This window comes from Microcebus murinus, chromosome 17, assembly GCF_040939455.1.
Source record: "Microcebus murinus isolate Inina chromosome 17, M.murinus_Inina_mat1.0, whole genome shotgun sequence".
In the NCBI taxonomy this organism is placed as follows: Eukaryota; Metazoa; Chordata; class Mammalia; order Primates; family Cheirogaleidae; genus Microcebus; species Microcebus murinus.
In genome coordinates, this window is record NC_134120.1 from 10,137,406 (window position 1) to 10,156,494 (window position 19,089).

At 33.5% G+C, this 19,089-nt stretch overlaps 1 protein-coding gene across 1 annotated transcript in view; it reads right to left on the reverse strand.

The window, feature by feature from the left end:
* CDH7 (cadherin 7) overlaps positions 1-19,089 on the reverse strand; it is a 129,305-nt gene that overhangs the window by 49,136 nt on the left and 61,080 nt on the right. The window contains exons 5-6 of the mRNA XM_012748391.3: positions 12,626-12,793; positions 9,965-10,152 (exon numbers count right to left, since the gene is read on the reverse strand). Coding sequence (XP_012603845.1) covers positions 9,965-10,152; positions 12,626-12,793 — 356 coding nt within the window. The remainder of the gene's footprint in view (positions 1-9,964; positions 10,153-12,625; positions 12,794-19,089) is intronic.

Genomic DNA, 19,089 nt, shown 5'->3' on the forward strand with positions numbered 1-19,089 from the left:
CCACAAAAGAAGCCTTCCACATGCCGGAGACTGTATTCATAGTTATCCTTGACAGGAAATGTATTTTGAAAATGCTCATTTTTAACTGTACAGTAACTCCACAGTAATGCATTTTATAGAAGGAAAATTCCATATTCAATCCCAACTGAGGACTTATATTGAAAATTATAGTACATTAGAGGAAGGACTGCCATATCTCAAAAGAAAAATAAAAAAACCTACAGGTCCTAAATTGTAAATTACAATACTGAAATGTAAAAAGAAAGAATCCAAGGTGAAAAGAAAAATAGTTTTTATTCACATGGGATAATCTTCATGTTTACACTTTGTGAATTTTGAAGCCCTCTGTAACTGGTTATAAAAGTTATCATAGAAGCATCCATAAATGGTTAAGAAATAGCACATACATTGCTTTAACTGTTTAACACTGCAGTTTCATAATCATTTTCAAAATATTTAAACTAGATAATCATATTTATTCTTGATGTATAGAAACAGTGATTAAATCATAGAAAAAATTATATGGCTATATTTATACAAATCTTTACCTTTGTAGATTCTGCACATTTGGTCATGTTAAACAAACATTTTTTGTATGCAACATTGGGATAATAATGCATAATCAAAGGTAATCTTTCAAAATTCTCTACATATTTTTATTTTTCCAACATATCTTTAAAAAAAGATTATTTTTCTGTTTGTCTCTCCCTATTCCTAAATTTCCCCTATGCCAAGTATAGCACATGTAAATGTTTTAAAACATGATAATACTTTTCTCAAAACGAAATAAGTCTCATTATACCTATAATGGCACATTGTTTATAAAAATGATGTGAACTAAAGTTTCATTGTATTATAGAGCAGAGAGAAAATAAGTTCAACTGATTATCAAGCATGGTCCATCCACAGGTACAAAATAATCTAATTCCAATAGAAATGACTCTATTTGACTCTAAATGGAAATACTGAGGCTTTATTATCCAAATGTGAAGCAATATTTAGACATTGAGAACCATCAGAACAAATAAATTTATTACTTTAACAAAAATGTTGTGAACATCCTGTCAATATGTGGTTGTAAATGTTTTCGTGTGTCTCAGAGGGACTGGAAGACTTTCTTCAAATTATTCATTTTGGTGGATTGCCCATAGAATTCTACTGTTTATCTCAGTGAAAATTTAAAACTGTTTTGGGAATAACGGAAGAAGGCCTCATTTGTCTTCTTTCAGAATTTCTGAGTTTTAGTCTTATGACTCAGATTCAAAATCCGTTCTTAATTTCACAGATGATTTCCCTATTTTCTGGTACAGGAAGAACACTGAAATTAGGGGACTCATATATTATTTTGCAGACTCCACTTGTTGTGAAGTATCTCTATAAAAGTTTTATTTAGGGCATGATGTGGGATCCAAGTTTACTGAAATCTTAATAAGTAGAATTGAAAATCAAAATTCTGCCCTTTTTGGCCAGAAACAGTTGTGAGAAAATCTTTTTTTTTCTTTTTTTTTTTCTTAATAGCTGGCCCCCAGCCAGAATGAGAAAAATCTTAAGAAAAGAATTCCTTCATTCTGAGAGAACCACTCTAAATAAGCTTTAGTTACAAAAATATAAGCAAAGACTCTCTTCTGAAATTGAGTATAGCGATACTGGCTTCATGATGGAAAGACACTTGGATTTGGGGCATAAAAACGGCCATTGTTAGGCCATCAGATCACATTGCTTCAGACGCAAAGTTTTAGGGATCTGAAAGAAAGGGATAGATATTCCTTATACAATTCCTGGTGGGTTGAAGCTTCTATGGTTAGATTAAGTCCAGAAGCTCATGAAAATATTCTCACGAAATGAATATAATGAAACTGTTGATTTTTAACTTATTTTTGTAGTGTTCATTAATGAAAGTTCTCATTAATATTGACAAAATAATTTTAATGAATTAATTTAGAATTTCTAATTATATAATCTCATTATTTTATAATAATTATTTCACTGCTTCCTTTCAATTCATGGCATCACTATGTCTTATTCCCTTAATATATGGTAAATTATTTTAAGACTAATCATAATAATAAAAGTAGTATTGAGTTTTACACAGCAATTAAAAAAGATACATTTAAGAATTGTGACGCTAAAAGAAGGTCAGGAGCTAGGGAACTATTAAAATAGCTCTGGAGTGAAACAATGATAACCAATTGTAGGATAATGCCAAAGGGAAAAGAAACATACAGCCAAGAACTATCATGGATCAGGAAGGAGCAAGAAAAGAAACTAAAAATGACTTTGAGCCTTTAAACAGAAAAAAAAGAGAAAGAAAGAGAGGAAGAGACAGAGAGAGAGATAGAAAGAAGGAAAGGAAAGGAGAGGAGAGGAGAGGAGAGGAGAGGAGAGGAGAGGAGAGGAGAGGAGAGGAGAGGAGAGGAGAGGAGAGGAGAGGAAGGAAAGGAAAGGAAAGGAAAGGAAAGGAAAGGAAAGGAAAGGAAAGGAAAGGAAAGGAAAGGAAAGGAAAGGAAAGGAAAGGAAAGGAAAGGAAAGGAAAGGAAAAGAAAGGAGAGGAGGGAGGGAGGAAGGAAGGAAGGAAGGAAAGAAGGAAGGAAGGAAGGAAGGAAGAAAGGAAGGAAGGAAGAAAGGAAGGAAGGAAGAAAGGAAGGAAGGAAGGAAGGAAGGAAGGAAGAAGGAACAAAGAAAGAAAGGAATGAATGAATTTATTCTATTGTAACCAGGAAAGTGATAATATTTCAAATAAAAATTGATACCAATTAAGATATCATGCTTTGTAACCCTAACAATATTGTACCCACAGAATTTGGGAAAAAATAAATAAATTAATTTTAAAAATATCATGCTTTGAAAAGAAGTAAAATGCTTGAAATAAATGAGAATTATCACAGATAGTTCCATGAATAAATGTTAAAGAGAAATTGACAAATATTTTAATTTCGACTCATAGTCTATTTTATTTAGCTGTACCTAAAATACCATATAATATTTGTTATTTGTAATCCATTCTTATTTGCAAAACACCATATAAATATGTTCCTATTTACTAACAGCAACCTTGTGATGGAGGCATTAATAGCCCCTTCACCTGCGTTGCCTCAGTTGATGGGTGCTCTCAGTCCCTTCCACATTATTCGCCATTGAAATTGCCCTGGTTCTACTTTCCTGAACCTAACACGTATCTCATACAGTGAAGTATTTGCACGGGTGTTTACTTCTGTGAGAAAATGCCCCTTTTCCTTGTCTCCCTGAGGAACAGTGTTACCATCCACTATTCAACTTTTCCCCCAGGCCATGTTCAAATCCTTTAGAGGCTTGAGTAAGAGTGACCAGTTAGTTGGAAGATGGGGTCTGATCTCTCCTGGACACTTCTACAGAGCCTTGGATATTTACCCAAATCCTTTTCACCACAGCTAAGTCTATGAAAAGAAAAATCACAGTATTCATGGAACAGAGACATCTACATTATATTATTTGGAGAGCTCCCATCATTGAATTTACACACACACACACACACACACACACACACACGTCCCTTTCCTTGAAAAACAAACTAAATATTGTTTGTGTAGACATCATGTCTCCTCTGTTTACTATTTAGTTTAAAAATAAAGGAGAACTATTTTCCAGACTTGGAAGATGAGTAAGAGCAAGGGGACAGGGAAGCAGAGCACAGGAGAGTCACATAGGTAGGAGGAAGGTTGAAGAGGTGGAAGAAAGTTTCTGTTGCTTCCAGGAATAAAAAGTAGTGTATTGACGTCTCTAGATCTTTGAATGCAACTAGTGATTAGTAGAATATGTATCTGGCAAATAATTCTATGGGTCCAATAGTTCTTTTAAGGTTATAGAAGCAGTTGGAATATGAAATTTATTTTGTTTTTTTAAATAAGACATAGCCAGGCTTACTCCAAAATTTAGTACAAAAAACAATAGTGTTCATCTAGTTTTCATACAAAGGTTTTTGGTTTTATATCTGAATTCTCTTTTCTGTTTCACTGGTCAATGTCCCTGTTCTTATTCCAGTAAAAAGCTGCTTTAATGACTATAGCCTTGTAGTATAGTTTGAAGTCTGGTAAATTGATACCTCCTATTTTGTTTTTATTACGTAGGATTGATTTTGGTATACAGGGTCTTCTCTGGTTCCATACAAAGCGTAAAATTATTTTTTCTATATCTGTGAAAAATGATGATGGTATTTTGATAGGGATTGTGTTGACTCTGTAGGTCACTTTGGGTAGTATAGACATTTTAACAATGTTTATTCTGCTGACACATGAGCATGGTATATTCTTCCATCTGTTTACGTCCTCTGCTATTTCCTTTTTCAGTGTTTCATAGTTCTCCCTGTAGAGGTCTTTTACCTCCTTAGTTAAATATATTCCAAGGTATTTTATTTTCTTTGTTGCTATTTTGAAGGGAATTGAGTCTTTAATTTGTTTCTCACTTTTACTGTTGTTGGCATATATGAATGCCTCTGATTTCTGTGTATTGATTTTGTATCCTGAGACTTTACCAAATTCATTTATCAGATCAAGGAGTCTCTTGGTTGAATCCTTGGGGTTTTCTAGGTATAATATCATGTCATCAGTGAAGAGTGAGAGTTTGATCTCTTCTCCCATTTGGACACCCTTAATTCCGCTCTCTTGTCTGATTGCTGTGGCGAGGACTTCCAGCACTATGTTGAACAGAAGTGGAGATAGTGGGCAACCTCATCTTGTTCCAGTTCTAAGTGGGAATGCTTTCAATTTTGCCCCATTCAGTATGATATTGGCTGTGGGTTTGTCATATATGGCTTGTATCATTTTTAGGTAAGCCCTGTCTATGCCTATTTTGTTGAGTGTCCTTTTCATAAAAGGGTGTTGAATTTTGTCAAATGTTTTCTCTGTGTCTATTGAGAGGATCATATGGTCTTTGTTTTTGCTTCTGTTTATATGGTGAATTACATTTATAGATTTGTGTATGTTGAACCATCCCTGCATGCCTGGGATGAAGCCCACTTGGTTGTGATGAATTATTTTCTTGACAAGCCCCTGGATTCGATTGGCTAGGATTTTGTTGAGAATTTTTGCATCTATATTCATAAGGGATACTGGTCTGTAGTTTTCTTTTTTTTGTTGCATCCTTTCCTGGTTTTGGTATCAGGGTTATGTTCACTTCATAAAATGTGTTGGGGAGAATTCCATCTGTCTCGATGTTGTGGAATAACTTCTGCAGGATAGGCACCAGTTCTTCTTTGTAGGTGTGGTAAAATTCGGGTGTGAAACCATCTGGTCCAGGACTTTTCTTTTTAGGAAGGTTTTTTATTGCTGTTTCGATTTCAGTACTTGATATTGGTCTGTTCAGGAATTCTATTTCTTCCTGGTTGAGCCTAGGGAGGCTGTGTGTTTCTAAGAAATTGTCCATTTCCTCCACATTTTCCAGTTTGTGTGCCTAGAGGTTTTTGTAGTATTCATAAATTATATCTTGTATCTCTGTGGCATCAGTTGTAATTTCTCCTATATTGTTCCTGATGGAGCTTATTAGAGATTTTTCTTTTCTGCTTTTCATTAGTCTAGCCAATGGTGTGTCAATTATGTTTATTTTTTCAAAGAACCAACTTTTTGTTTTATTCATCTTCTGTATAGTTTCCCTGTTGTCAATTTCATTTAGTTCTGATTTGATCTTAATGATTTCACTTCTTCCGCTGGGCATCCTCATATAGCCAACTAATCTTCGACAAAACAGACGAAAACATACACTGGGGAAAATAATATTTATTCAATAAATGGTGCTGGGAAACTGGATAGTAGAAGACTGAAACAAGACCCACAACTTTCACCTCTCACAAAAATCAACTCATGCTGGATAACAGACTTGAACCTTAGGTTTGAAATTATTAGAACTCTAGAGGAAAATGTTGGAAATACTCTTCTAGACATTGGCCTAGGCAAAGAATTTATGAAGAAGACCCCAAAGGCAATTACAACAGCAACAAAAATAAACAAATGGGACCTAAAGACATTAAAAAGCTTCTGCACAGCCAAAGAAACAGTCAAGAGAGCAAACAGACAACCCACAGAATGGGAGAAAAATTTTGCAAGCTACACATCTGATAAAGGGCTGATAACTAGAATCTATTTAGAACTCAGGAAAATCAGCAAGAAAAAAATCAAACAACCCTATCAAAAAATGGGCAAAGGACATGAACAGAAGCTTCTCAAAGAAGACAGAAGAATGGCCAACACAGATATGAAAAAATGTTCAACATCTCTAATCATCAGGGAAATGCCAATCAAAACCACAATGAGATATCGCTTAACTCCAGTGAGAATGGCCTTTATGAAAAAGTCCCCAAACAACAAATGCTGGCGTGGATGCGGAGAGAGAGGAACACTCCTACACTGCTGGTGGGACTGCAAACTAGTTCAACCTCTGTGGAAAGCAATATGGAGATACCTCAAAGCGATACAAGCAGATTTACCATTTGATCCAGCAATTCCACTACTGGGCATCTACCCAAAGGATCAAAAGTCACTTTATGAAAAAGACACCTGAACTTGAATGTTTATAGCAGCACAATTTACAATTGCAAAGCTATGGAAGCAACCCAAGTGCCCATCAATTCATGAGTGGATTAATAAAATTTGGTATATGTATACCATGGAATACTACTCAGCTTTAAGAAACAATGATGATACAGCATCTCTTGTATATTCCTGGATACAGCTGGAACCCATTCTACTAAGTGATGTATCTCAAGAATGGAAAAACAGGCACCACATGTTCTCACCAGCAAAGTGGTATTAACGGATCAACACCTAAGTGGACATATAGGAGTAACATTTATCGGGTGTCGGGAGTGTGGGAGGAGGGAGTAAGGAATGGGTATATACAAGCACAACGAGTAAGAAATGCAAAGTTTGGGGGATGGACATGCTTGAAGGTCTTACTCGAGGGGAGAGGGGAGCATGGGCAATATAAGTAACCTTAACATTTGTACCCCCATAATATGCTAAAATAATAAAAAAAAGAAACTTAAAAAAAAAAGGTTTTTGGTTTATTTTAGGTTTTGACTAGTGAAATAATCAAGGAAGAAACATATTCATCTCTCCATAGAGGTCTTTTTTTTTTTTTTTGAGACAGAGTCTCGCTTTGTTGTCCAGGCTAGAGTGAGTGCCGTGGCGTCAGCCTAACTCACAGCAACCTCAAACTCCTGGGCTCAAGCGATCCTGCTGCCTCAGCCTCCCGAGTAGCTGGGACTACAGGCATGTGCCACCATGCCCGGCTAATTTTTTATATATATATCAGTTGGCCAATTAATTTCTTTCTATTTATAGTAGAGACGGGGTCTCGCTCTTGCTCAGGCTGGTTTTGAACTCCTGACCTTGAGCAATCCGCCCGCCTCGGCCTCCCAAGAACTAGGATTACAGGCGTGAGCCACAGCGCCCGGCCCATAGAGGTCTTTAAAACAGCATAGTAGCTGCATATAAACTACACATTACATTTTCAATAAATTAATAAAATAATTTGTCCCTTCTAAATCTCATGTTGAAATTTGATTCCCAATGATGGAGGTGGTGCCTAATGGGAGGTGTTTGGATTATGGGGGTGGTTCCCTCATGAGTGGCTAGATGCCATCCTTCTGATAATGAGTTCTTACTCTATTAATTCCTGTAAGATCTAATTGTTTAAAAAAGTATGGCACCTCCTCCTCCCTCTCTCTTGCTCCCTCTTTCACCATGTGACACACCTGCTCCCCCTTCACCTTGCACCTTGATTAGAAGCTTCCTTAAGCCCTCACCAGAAGTGGATGCTGGTGCCATGCTCCTTATACAACCTACATAACTATCGGCCAAATAAACCAATTTTCTTTATAAATTACCCAGTCTCAGGTATTTCCTTTACAGATACACAAAATGGACTAAGACTCCGTATTATTCTAAGACAACATCAATACATTACTTCAGCGATGTACAAAGATTCCTTAATATGGCAATATTATAAATGACCATTTCCTTCATTGTTGGACATTTGTATAATGTTTCCATATTTTCACTATCCTAATAATACCTTCATAAGATTGTTGAAAATATAAAATAAGATAAAGTCTTTAAATTACCTCCCGAAAAAAAAAAGCCTGGAAGATATTAATCACAACATGCAACAGCATAAATGACTATTTGTGTTGTTTTTATACTGTTATAGATTAGAATTAAATTATTAAATTTCTCTGTGCAATTTTTTCTGGTTTTTATGCTTTCAAATTAAATAATTTTTAATCTAGAGTCTTTTTATGATTCCTTTTTTAACAATTAATTTTCTAAAACTTCTAGAAATCATATGAAGTTAAGGATAACATTTTTATTTTTCTATTACTGAATCAAATATCTCATATAAAATACATATTTTTCAATAATTTATGCCATCTTCATAATACATAAAATATGTGTTCAATAAAAATAGTTTCAATATGTATTAAAAATTCCTGAACACAAACAGATTGATTTCAGATGAATCTTTGAAATCTTTGAGCAGCAGTGTTACATTTTTTTTGCATTCTTTTTATTTTAGACAACAAAACAAAACATTTTACCAACAGTTGGTAAAATAGTTGGTATCCTAGTTATTAAAACTTTTGTACACAGATTGTCACCAGCTGAGCTAAAACAGCAGCTGTCCACTGGAAATAATTGCAGAAATGTTTTGCCCATTGGCCTGAAATCAAACATATGTTTTCTTACAACAACTAAAATATACCTTTCTTTATTGATATGTGATAATTATCGAAGAGTGTTAACTACAGAGTTATATACCTGGATTGTCAGACCGGCAAAAATTTCAATATCTTGAGAGGTAGGGATTTTGATATATTTTTAACATTTTAAATATTTTATATAATATTATATTCTGGAATAATGCTTTTGACTTATTTTTAATTGTATATTTGTCAAAAGTCATGTCTATACATTGAGAAGAGAGTAAAGAGCTCATTTTACCCCATAACTATTGGTGTTGAAAACTAATTTATATACAACACAGCAAGTAATCTTTAGTTTGGATTGTATTGACTTTTTGTCTCCTTACACTTTTACTTAAGGAATTATGATAGGTTCTACAACTTTTCATACTCTTCTTGTATGGAATCTTCAAGTCCTTCAATTATTATAATTTTTTGTTTGTTTGTTTTTTGAGACAGAGTCTCACTCTGTTGCCCGTGCTAGAGTGTCATGGTATCAGCCTAGCTCACAGCAACCTCCAACTCCTGGGCTCAAGCAATCCTTCTGCCTCAGCCTTCCTTGTAGCTGGGACTACAGGCATGTGCCACTTCTATATATTTTTAGTTTGCCAATTAATTTCTCTCTATTTAGAGTAGAAACGGAGTCTCTCTCTTGCTCAGGCTGGTTTCAAACTCCTGACCTTGAGGGATCTATCCGCCTCAGCCTCTCAGAGTGCTAGGATTACAGGCATGAGCCACCATGCCTGGCCCAATTACTATAAATTTTAAAAAGGAATAATTAGTAAGGCAGCAAAGCTTGAATATTTTGGCTTCTACTAATTTTATCTGTATTATTTTCATGTATGCAGAAAATAATAGTGTCCATTTAGCTTGCATACAAAGGCTTTTGATCGATTTTAGGGTTTCATTAGTGGAATAGTAAAGAAAGAAACATATTCGGCTCTCCAAACAGGTCTTTAAAACAGCACATTTGCCAGTGTGCCTTATTGTTACCGTGCTATAGATAATAGCTGTGAGTTTCTTAGAGAAAGAATAGAATTGATGGGATGTTATTACAAATGCCATTCAAGGTTTGCTAAAATTCTGACACCTAAAAATAAATGCATCATTTATCTTATTAAAATTAAAATAGCAATGGCTCCATATGGCCATTCAGTTTGGCTAGCACATTCTTCCATCAAGCAATCATGACTTCTCAGTAATCTGTGATATTGTCCTTATAGAAAATAAAAAAGGAAATAGAGAAAACATTACCTTCTGTATGGTAATGATTCCTTCTTGTGTATCTTTGTCAACAGAAATCTTGAAAACCCCTAATCCATCACCATCCACAATTTTGTATTCCATTTCAGCATTAGCTCCAATATCTGCATCTGCAGCTTTAATTCTGGCCACAACTGAGGCTACAGGCAATGATTCAGGGACGTTATATTGGTAAGACCCTGTGAAATTAAAAACAAGAAATGAACAAAACCTTATACCAAGCTAACCAATAAAAATTAACATTTGGTTATTTTGCATCATGTTCCTTTAATTTGTTTTTATTTTTTGACAAAAAAAATGCTAAGACAATATGAAACAAAAGACAATTTTCATATAGCCTTAAGAATTTCAATGAGAATGATTAGATATTGATCACTACGTTATAGCAGAAATAGGAGGTCTGAGTAAAGATAAGAATCTCTTATTCTTTTATTTCTAGTGGTGAGAAATATCCTACCTTTCAAAATAAAAATAAATGTATTAAAATAATTATAAACATAATCCATATATAATTTTTTAAATATAATACATATTACAATTTAAATATTAAGAAATAAAAATAGAATAGATTGGGCTTCAAATAGGCAAATACAAGCCTAAATGGTTTTGATAACTTAATGTTGGAATTTACTTACTATTTTTCACTAAGAAAATTACCGAAAAGTAGATAAGAAAGTTTGCAAAAGACAATATTAGTCTTCTTTTAGTTCATAAATTTAACAAGGATAAGAGTTATTTTTGTGGGTTGTATGTTGAACTGATTTGGGGCACAATCATGCAAAGCATAGGCAATAATATTTGAACAGGAAGAGAGCAGAAGAAACTAAAGAATAACTTTTAAAAACTTTTGTTTAACTTTTGTAATAACTTCTTTCTACTGTCCCTTAACTAAAAAAATATTAACTGGGAAATAGCTCAGCACACTGTCCTTTCACCATTTTTCTTTAATCATTTACTTTTTCCTTCCTCCTGCATCTTCTTCCATTTTCTTTTGGTTGTTAAACTGTGGCACTTTTGTACCTTCTTGTGAAGGAAAAGTAAGGATTCTCTTTGAGAGGAATATAGAAAGGAAAATATATCCATATAAAAGGACTATGTTTTAGGCTGAGATTTGTTTATAATTTTCTAAAGTTTGTGAATAGTTACTTTTAAAAATAAATGCTTACAATATATGCTTATTACTTTTGAGTGACTCCTTTCACACATCTAGAAAAGTCCTTAGAAAAGTACAAAAATTCCAAGGTTAGAATAGTAATTTAATGGTAGAGAAAATCCCAGCAAAAATGAAAAAGTCAGTGATATATCCTTGGTTTTCTTCACTTTAATAAGTAGGATAGCATCTAGTAGAAAACCTGTGTTCTATCTTATGAAAGCATGACAGCTGAAACTACTGAAATTCTATGTATCAATTCCTATCATTCCAAGCTTAAACAGAAAAGAAGCACTTAATTTTATTATGAGGCCAGGGTAATTACATTATTACTTTTTAAATTCTAAAATCCCTCTTTCTTCTCCATGACAGCATCAAAATCACAATTAAAGATAGGCTCAATTTTTTTTAAATGCTAAATCAATGTCACTTTAAAAAAAAAACATTTTCAGGATGTATTGAAATGTTCATTCTCTAATAACATGAATATTAAAAATACGTAAAATGAAACTGAAAATTCTAAAGTGCAGTATTGTAAGGAAAACATAGCAGTACTCATATTTGCTTAGAAAGCTTCCTTATTTAATATAATTTACTTCTAAGTTTTGTTGGTAGGAGGCTTCGTTCCCTATTTCTATTAGACAAGCATTTTAGAGACATTGTACAGATGTTGTAGACTGTACAATCTCTTGATTTTCTTGAGCATTGTAAAGAAAGACCACACACACTTAGAAATAAAAATTAAAGGAACTACAAAGAGAAGTAGATGAAATGCTTTTTACAAATAGGACACTTCTACCTAGAAAATGTTTTTTAACTTTTTCTTGGTTAAGTCAAAAGCCATTTTGGTCGAAGAAGCTGAATTGAGATTATGTGATTTTCTGGTTTCTAAGATTGATTTCTTTTAAAACACTGAATCTTTACACAAGAAAGATGTTGTATAATTGCTAAATGAATGTTCAGTGCTCATGAACGGGTTTAAAAAATTGTAGAATGAAAAACATGAAAAAATTTATTCTATTTTTAATCTACAAAAATAAAGCAATATTTGTACTGTGTAGAATTAACAAATTGAACATTTTATAGAATTAATTAATTAAGGACTTGAATATTACTAACTGGCCACAACCTTAGATTTACAGAATGTATAAAGAGAATAAATCTTAGAAAAGATTTACATAAACTACATAACATTATGTAGAAAAGACTACATAAACATAACAATTGTCTAGTATTCAAAATGTGAATAAAATAAAAATCATTATATTTAAGATACAAGTAATGCAAATATATGATGGCTTCTATTTCTTTTCAATACCCTTATAATTCATATTACCAAAGTAAAATTATGCCCTTGATTTTGCAATTATGCAACTTTGGGAAAATGCAGTAAGAGAATTATCTGCTTTAGAAATATTAGAAAAAATTCCTTTTAAACAGATTTTTTTTTATAGACTGTCAGGGAAATGAGTGCACTTGCAACACTTAATAAAATAGCTTACTTCGAGGAAAGCGAGGTGGGTTATCGTTGACATCAGTTAGGGTCACGGTGACTGATGTGGTTCCCGACAGTCCTCCATTTTGACCAACCATATCCTTTGCCTGAATAACAAGCAAATACTGGTCTTTAGCCTCTCTATCCATGTTTGGAAGGGCAGTCTTGATGACTCCTGTAAAATTTCAAATCCCAGTAAAACGCATCATGAATCACTGCATTTATACTAACAAAGAACACTGATATAAGTAGCAAGTTGCTGTTGAGTTGTTGTCTTTTTGTTGTTTTGTTTGTTTACTTTAAATAATTTTAATACATATTAAAGACCAAAGGCATATGATAATTTTATACACTGTTACAAAACAGAAAATATAATGTGGTCTTCTCAATATTGGATATAGAGGATTATCTTTAGATTTCATGGAAACATGGTTAAGGAAATAAGCATTATAAATAAATAAAATGGCCCTTTATCTAGAATAATGGGAAGTCACCTGTACAAGTACACAGAAATGAACTTATCTCTTTCAGCCTTTCCAACAACTTATCACTGATAACAATTTGTAATCAGTTTCTTAAGTTAAGAAATACTCATGCTATCTTTAGCAACTTTATTTTTGTTTAGGTCTGAGTACTCTAAGTGTCAAACTACACACACACACACACACACACACACATCAGCAACACATAATATTTTAAGCATTTAAATTATACTTATCAGAGTAGGCTAGATTTTTTTTCCCAACATTTCTCACTTACTCTAATACATTAACAATCGGATGCTCTTGCTCAGTGAGAGCAATCAAGGCTCATTCAATTAGCACCTTCATGGAATCCTTTAGCTATTTACATACTTTATAATTAATATGTGAAATATTACAGTGAAAATGAGAAAAAAATCATATATTCATTAGGTCCAGTTGGTGTCTGATATATAAATATTCTTCTTAGAGCCAAATGGAATTCAGGTTATGAATTTTTCTATTGGTTCTTCAGTACTTCTGTTAACTCTAATTTATAATTAAACATTGACTCCCTTAATACTCATTGTCATAAAACATAAACAATCTTTAACTAAGATTTCTGGGACATACATATTTCCATCTTTTTCTTTTCTTTCTTATTTTTTTCACGTTTATCATTTTCTTTTTGTAATTCTCTTTTTTTGGTAAATTGAGCATTGCTTATCTTGAACATTTTACCAATAAACATATTTTACCTATATGAAAAATATTAATAAGATGAATTATTTTAGGAAAAATGTCCTATTTATCAAGTTTTATGTTTTTATTTCTAGTTATCTCTCATTTTTCCTTCCAATAGCAATATATCTGTGAGCTATCTTTGCATATTTATTATGATAGATAGAAGTACATTACACCTAATCAGCAACAGAAATATTGCAGCCTCATCCTCTCATGATTTTGCTTAGTGGCATCATTTTTGAAAGGAAATATAGTGTCATTAGAAGTCTGGTAGTCAAAGTTTCTCACTTATTTTTCACACATCTAATTATTTCTTATAAGTGATCCTATAAATAACAATTTTCCAAAGCAGAAGTTATCACAAAGTTTGCAAATTCATGCAGGTGGGAAAGATAATTTCCAAATGTCTCAACTATTAAACATATTTTTGGCAAGAATCAAATAATTGGGAAAAGTTGAATTAAAAGAAGGAAATTCAATAATATATTTCTAGTCATATGACTTTTGCTAGCTTTTACTTTTAAGTAAAAACTGTCTACATTTGGCAAAGAATTCTGATATATTGGATTTTATTTGCGTTTTGTCACTTATTACATAAATATATAGATATACACACACAAACACACACAGAAAACTGTTAATATCATGTAACTGAGTAAAGTCCAGTCTTGTCTAATTGGATACCTATAATTCTGTGAGTTTTTCATGGAAGATAATTATTCATGAAAGATAATTATTTAATATCAATTTCAATAATTTAGGTCACTTATAATGAGAAAAATATCTACCAATTAGCTCTTTAGAAAAGATACTGGTCTAAATTTCAGGTTTTCTGAATAAGAGTTTTTCCATAGATATAAACATCTGACCCAGTAACTCAGAACTTTGCATTTATTTATAATCCATGTTCACAAAAAACATCGTGAATATAAAACATAAACTTGTTTTGCTATTGTTCAAAACTGTTTTTAAGTCTGGGGGAAAATATTCTGATGATTCTTTAAGCATATTCTGTTACCGTGGAATCTTCTTAAACATTTGATATGTGTACCACATGTAACAGATAAGAGCCATATCAAAATCTGCTACAGTTTAGGGAACCAAACAATCACTGGATCACAGATTCTGCAAACTGAAGTCTTGGCACCCACATGAACCCAAGTAATGGGAACTGTGGGTTTTCACGCCATGAGGCCTCAACCCATTGGAATTTCCTCACTAAAACTATTATCAGTGTTTTTGGATATCACTTTGAGTGGACTAATATTCCAAAGGGAATCTCAATATAGAAAAAACAACTTTCTCAGGGACCTAATAAACTGAGGAAACATCTTGATAACCAGGGCATGGATCATCTGCATTTACCCATTCCTGAAGCCATTTATGTTCCCTACTGTCTTCATCACACTTTTATCTTCTATAGCTACTCCAAGAGTTCGAAGACCATAGAATTAGAGATTAGAAATATCAGTTTCCTTGTGGCTTGTATGTACTTAATAATATAATATTATTATATATCAGATATATATCAGAGGTAAGGACCATGAATGAAGTAAGGCCATTTGGTTTGCCCATCACCAAAGGGAGCAGCCCATTGAAAGAGCAGCATTAAGACATGGACAGGAGAACCCATGTGTGAGAATAAGATAGTTTAAAATTTATGTAGGTTGTCTGAGTTGCTTTTAACAGAACTAATTAGATAACTACTCTTGGTAGCTACTTTAAAGATGACAAGTTTTGTGTGAATATGCACCTGTGAACAAAGAATAGATGTAGCTAGAGATGAGCTAAATATGTATTTATGTATTCAGTTTCTGTCAATATGCATTTAATTTTCCAAAATATATTAGTAATACATATTACCAATATTAGCTTATTCTGTTTTACTTTATATCAATAAATGTTATGTTACATGATATTTAGAAATATAGTACATACTCAGGAAAGAATTCCAATGTAATGTTTTGCCATTAAAGACACAATTGCATATTTTTAGTGCAATGTGATCAGCTGTTATTTTATGGGTGAGACATAAATATTTCTTTATGCATATTCAGATTGGATAACAGTGGTCACTTTTGTAAATTAATTCAGAGTCCTAAATACCACCTTCTTTCCTGGGAGAATTGTTGGTTGAGTAATTCACCATGCATAATAAACACAATAGCTTATTCTGTGATATAACATATTGATAACCACTGAAATTTAAGAAGAAAAAAATCAAAACCTTACAGTATAAAAAGTTAATTATAATAGGCCAGGGGTAGTTGCTCATGCCTGTAATTCCAGCACTATGGGAGGCCAAGGCAGGAGGATTGCTTAAGGCTAGGAGTCAAGACCAGCCTGAGCAAGAGTGAAACCCTATCTCTACAAAAAATAGAAAATTAGCTGGGCATGGTGGTGCAGTCCTGTAGTCCCAGCTACTTGAGAGGCTGAGGCAAGAAGATTGCTTGAGCTCAGGAGTTTGAGGTTGCAGTGAGCTATGATGATGCCAGTACATGCTAGCCGGGGAAACAGAGCAAGACCCTGTCTCAATCAATCAATCAATCAATCAATAACAGGGAAAAGGGAGAATGAAATGGACAAACATTCTTGGTATGTATATCCCTGAGACTTGAATTGTTTTGGGAAAATAAATATACTAGTTGATATTTAAAAATCTTATCATTAATAATGTCTAATAGAGTATAAAGTAATAATATATTTGTGGAATTACAAAGATGAATACAGATTAGGATCAAGCAACAAGTTCTTACAAATATAGACAATGAGACATGATGAAATAGATCCTGAACAAAGCAATTTCAACTTTTAAGAAAAAAAAATATTCATGATGCTTGAAAGTTAAATGTCAAATGGACTAAAAAATTGGAATAAGCACAGCAGTTTAAGACCTGCTTTCTCTTTTTAAAAATATTATTTGATGATAGGAGTTCAAACATTAAAATATGAATTTAAATGATTTAATAAAATAAGCAATAAAATCAAGTATATTATTTTTATTACTGACATTTATCTATAGTAAATCAAGTACGAAGGAAATGCATTGCACTGACTATGCAAGAACTATGTTGCTGATTAATTGAGAAAACTCTTGGGAGAAAAGAAAAAACTATTTATAAAACTAAAATCATAAAATTTTTGGATGTGCATTTTATTTTACACATAAGTTGTAAGTCTTATGTTAATAAGTTTGTATTTCTTTCTAAATTTTGTATTATTTGACTGTCTATTGGTAAGTACAGTAACAGAACCATAAAAAAGATGAAGAGCCAACAGTAGTAACAGTAAATTTGGAAGCCTCTGGAACACCAAAGGATTCCTGCACTGGCAGCAAATGAACAGTCACTGAGGAAGGGACTACTCTTGCAGTCTATGTGGGATTTTTTTTTTTTTTTTTTTGAGACAGTGTCTCACTTTGTTGCCCAGGCTAGAGTGAGTGCCGTGGTGTCAGCCTAGTTCACAGCAACCTCAAACTCTTGGGCTCAAGCGATCCTACTGCCTCAGCCTCCCAAGTAGCTGGGACTACAGTCATGCGACACTATGCCCGGCTAATTTTTTCTATATATGTTAGTTAGCCAATTAATTTCTTTCTATTAATAGTAGAGAGAGGGGTCTCGCTCTTGCTCAGGCTGGTTTTGAACTCCTGACCTCAAGCAATCCGCCCGCCTGGGCCTCCCAGAGTGCTAGGGTTATAGGCGTGAGCCACTGCGCCCAGACAATGTAGGATGTTTTTAGCAAGCTTGACAGGAACCAGGACCTTCCATAACATGTGCCACACCCCAGAATAGAACGTGCACAAATGGCATATTTGGGAGGGATGATTTACTATGACAATATTACTCACATAAAATTATGATGTAAGAAGCACACATGTAATATAAAATGCAGGTACCTCATACTCACACTTCTTGTGTCTAAGGAAAAGTCCTAAATGACAAATGATGTTTAACAATCAATCCATTTTCCAGGACTCGCTTCATGGTCATGTGACATGTGCAGTCTTTCTGACTCCGCACTTGGTTTAAAGTTCTGCTGATGACGTCTTGAAATCCTTAATCATTTTAGAACAAGGGGCCTGCATTTTCATTTTGAATTGCAAATTATGTAGCCAGTCCTGCCATATATCAAATAAATCCAAAAGTGGGATCTATTTGCTTGCAGGTTACATCTTAATATAATCCTACCTCTCAGTAAGTTTGTGGACATTATAAAGACAGGTGATGAGAAACTTCACAGACCTTTTAACACTGTGTTACCTTATTTCTAGTGTCATGCTCTTGGGTTATTGAAGTAAATTGTCAACATTGGGTTTTGCAAATACATTCTGGCTTTGTGGAAGAAGAAATAAAGGTAGAAAATACAGTTACCCTCTGGTCATTCAGCCTGTAAACAGTGCTACAGATGGAATTTGTGTCCTCAGAATACATGCTACTTTCTTAGAAGTTAAACAGTTGTATAGAAATGCACTTACCATTTATACCAGTACCATGCTCTTTTGATTACTATAACCTTGTAGTATAATTTGAGGTTGGGTAATGTGATACTCCCAGATTTGTTCTTTTTGTTTAAGATTGCTTTGGCTATTCAAGCTCTTTTTTTTTTTTTTTTGGTTCCATATGACTTTAGCAACTTGGATGGAACTGGAAGCCATTATCCTAAGTGAAGTAATTCAGGAGCAGAAAATCAAATACCACATGTTCTCACTTATAAGTGGGAGCTAAACTATGGGAACATAGCGTCATATAGAGTGGTATAATGAACATTGGAGACTCCAAAGGAGGGACGGAGGGGGTGAGGAGTGAAAAATTACCTAAATCTACTGGAATTTTAAAAAATTGCTCCCCCTAACAGTGATAGCCTGGGCCTATTTTACAAAATCTTTATTTAGTATATTTTCAGCATTTTCCTGTCAAAATTTTACTTTCTTCCCCCAAACCCTTAGATTTGAAGTGGAAAATAATGTTGTTTTTCACATCCATAAAAATCAGACTTCCACCAAGTAAGGAAGGCCAAACATAGCTTGATTTACAGCTCTCCATGCCCATCAGGACTGAAAACTTCCCATTTTTGTCAGAAAAATGTAATTTATTTTTCCTTGCAAAAAATGTATTCTACATAGTATGAATTAGCTAAAGGACAAAAAACCCTAGAACATCTTTGTACCAATGGCTATAGAAAGAGAAGTCCCAATGATTACCATAATTACATCATTTAAAAAATTAAGCTAAACCTTCTTCATCTCCTGTAGTACATGGTCCTTTCA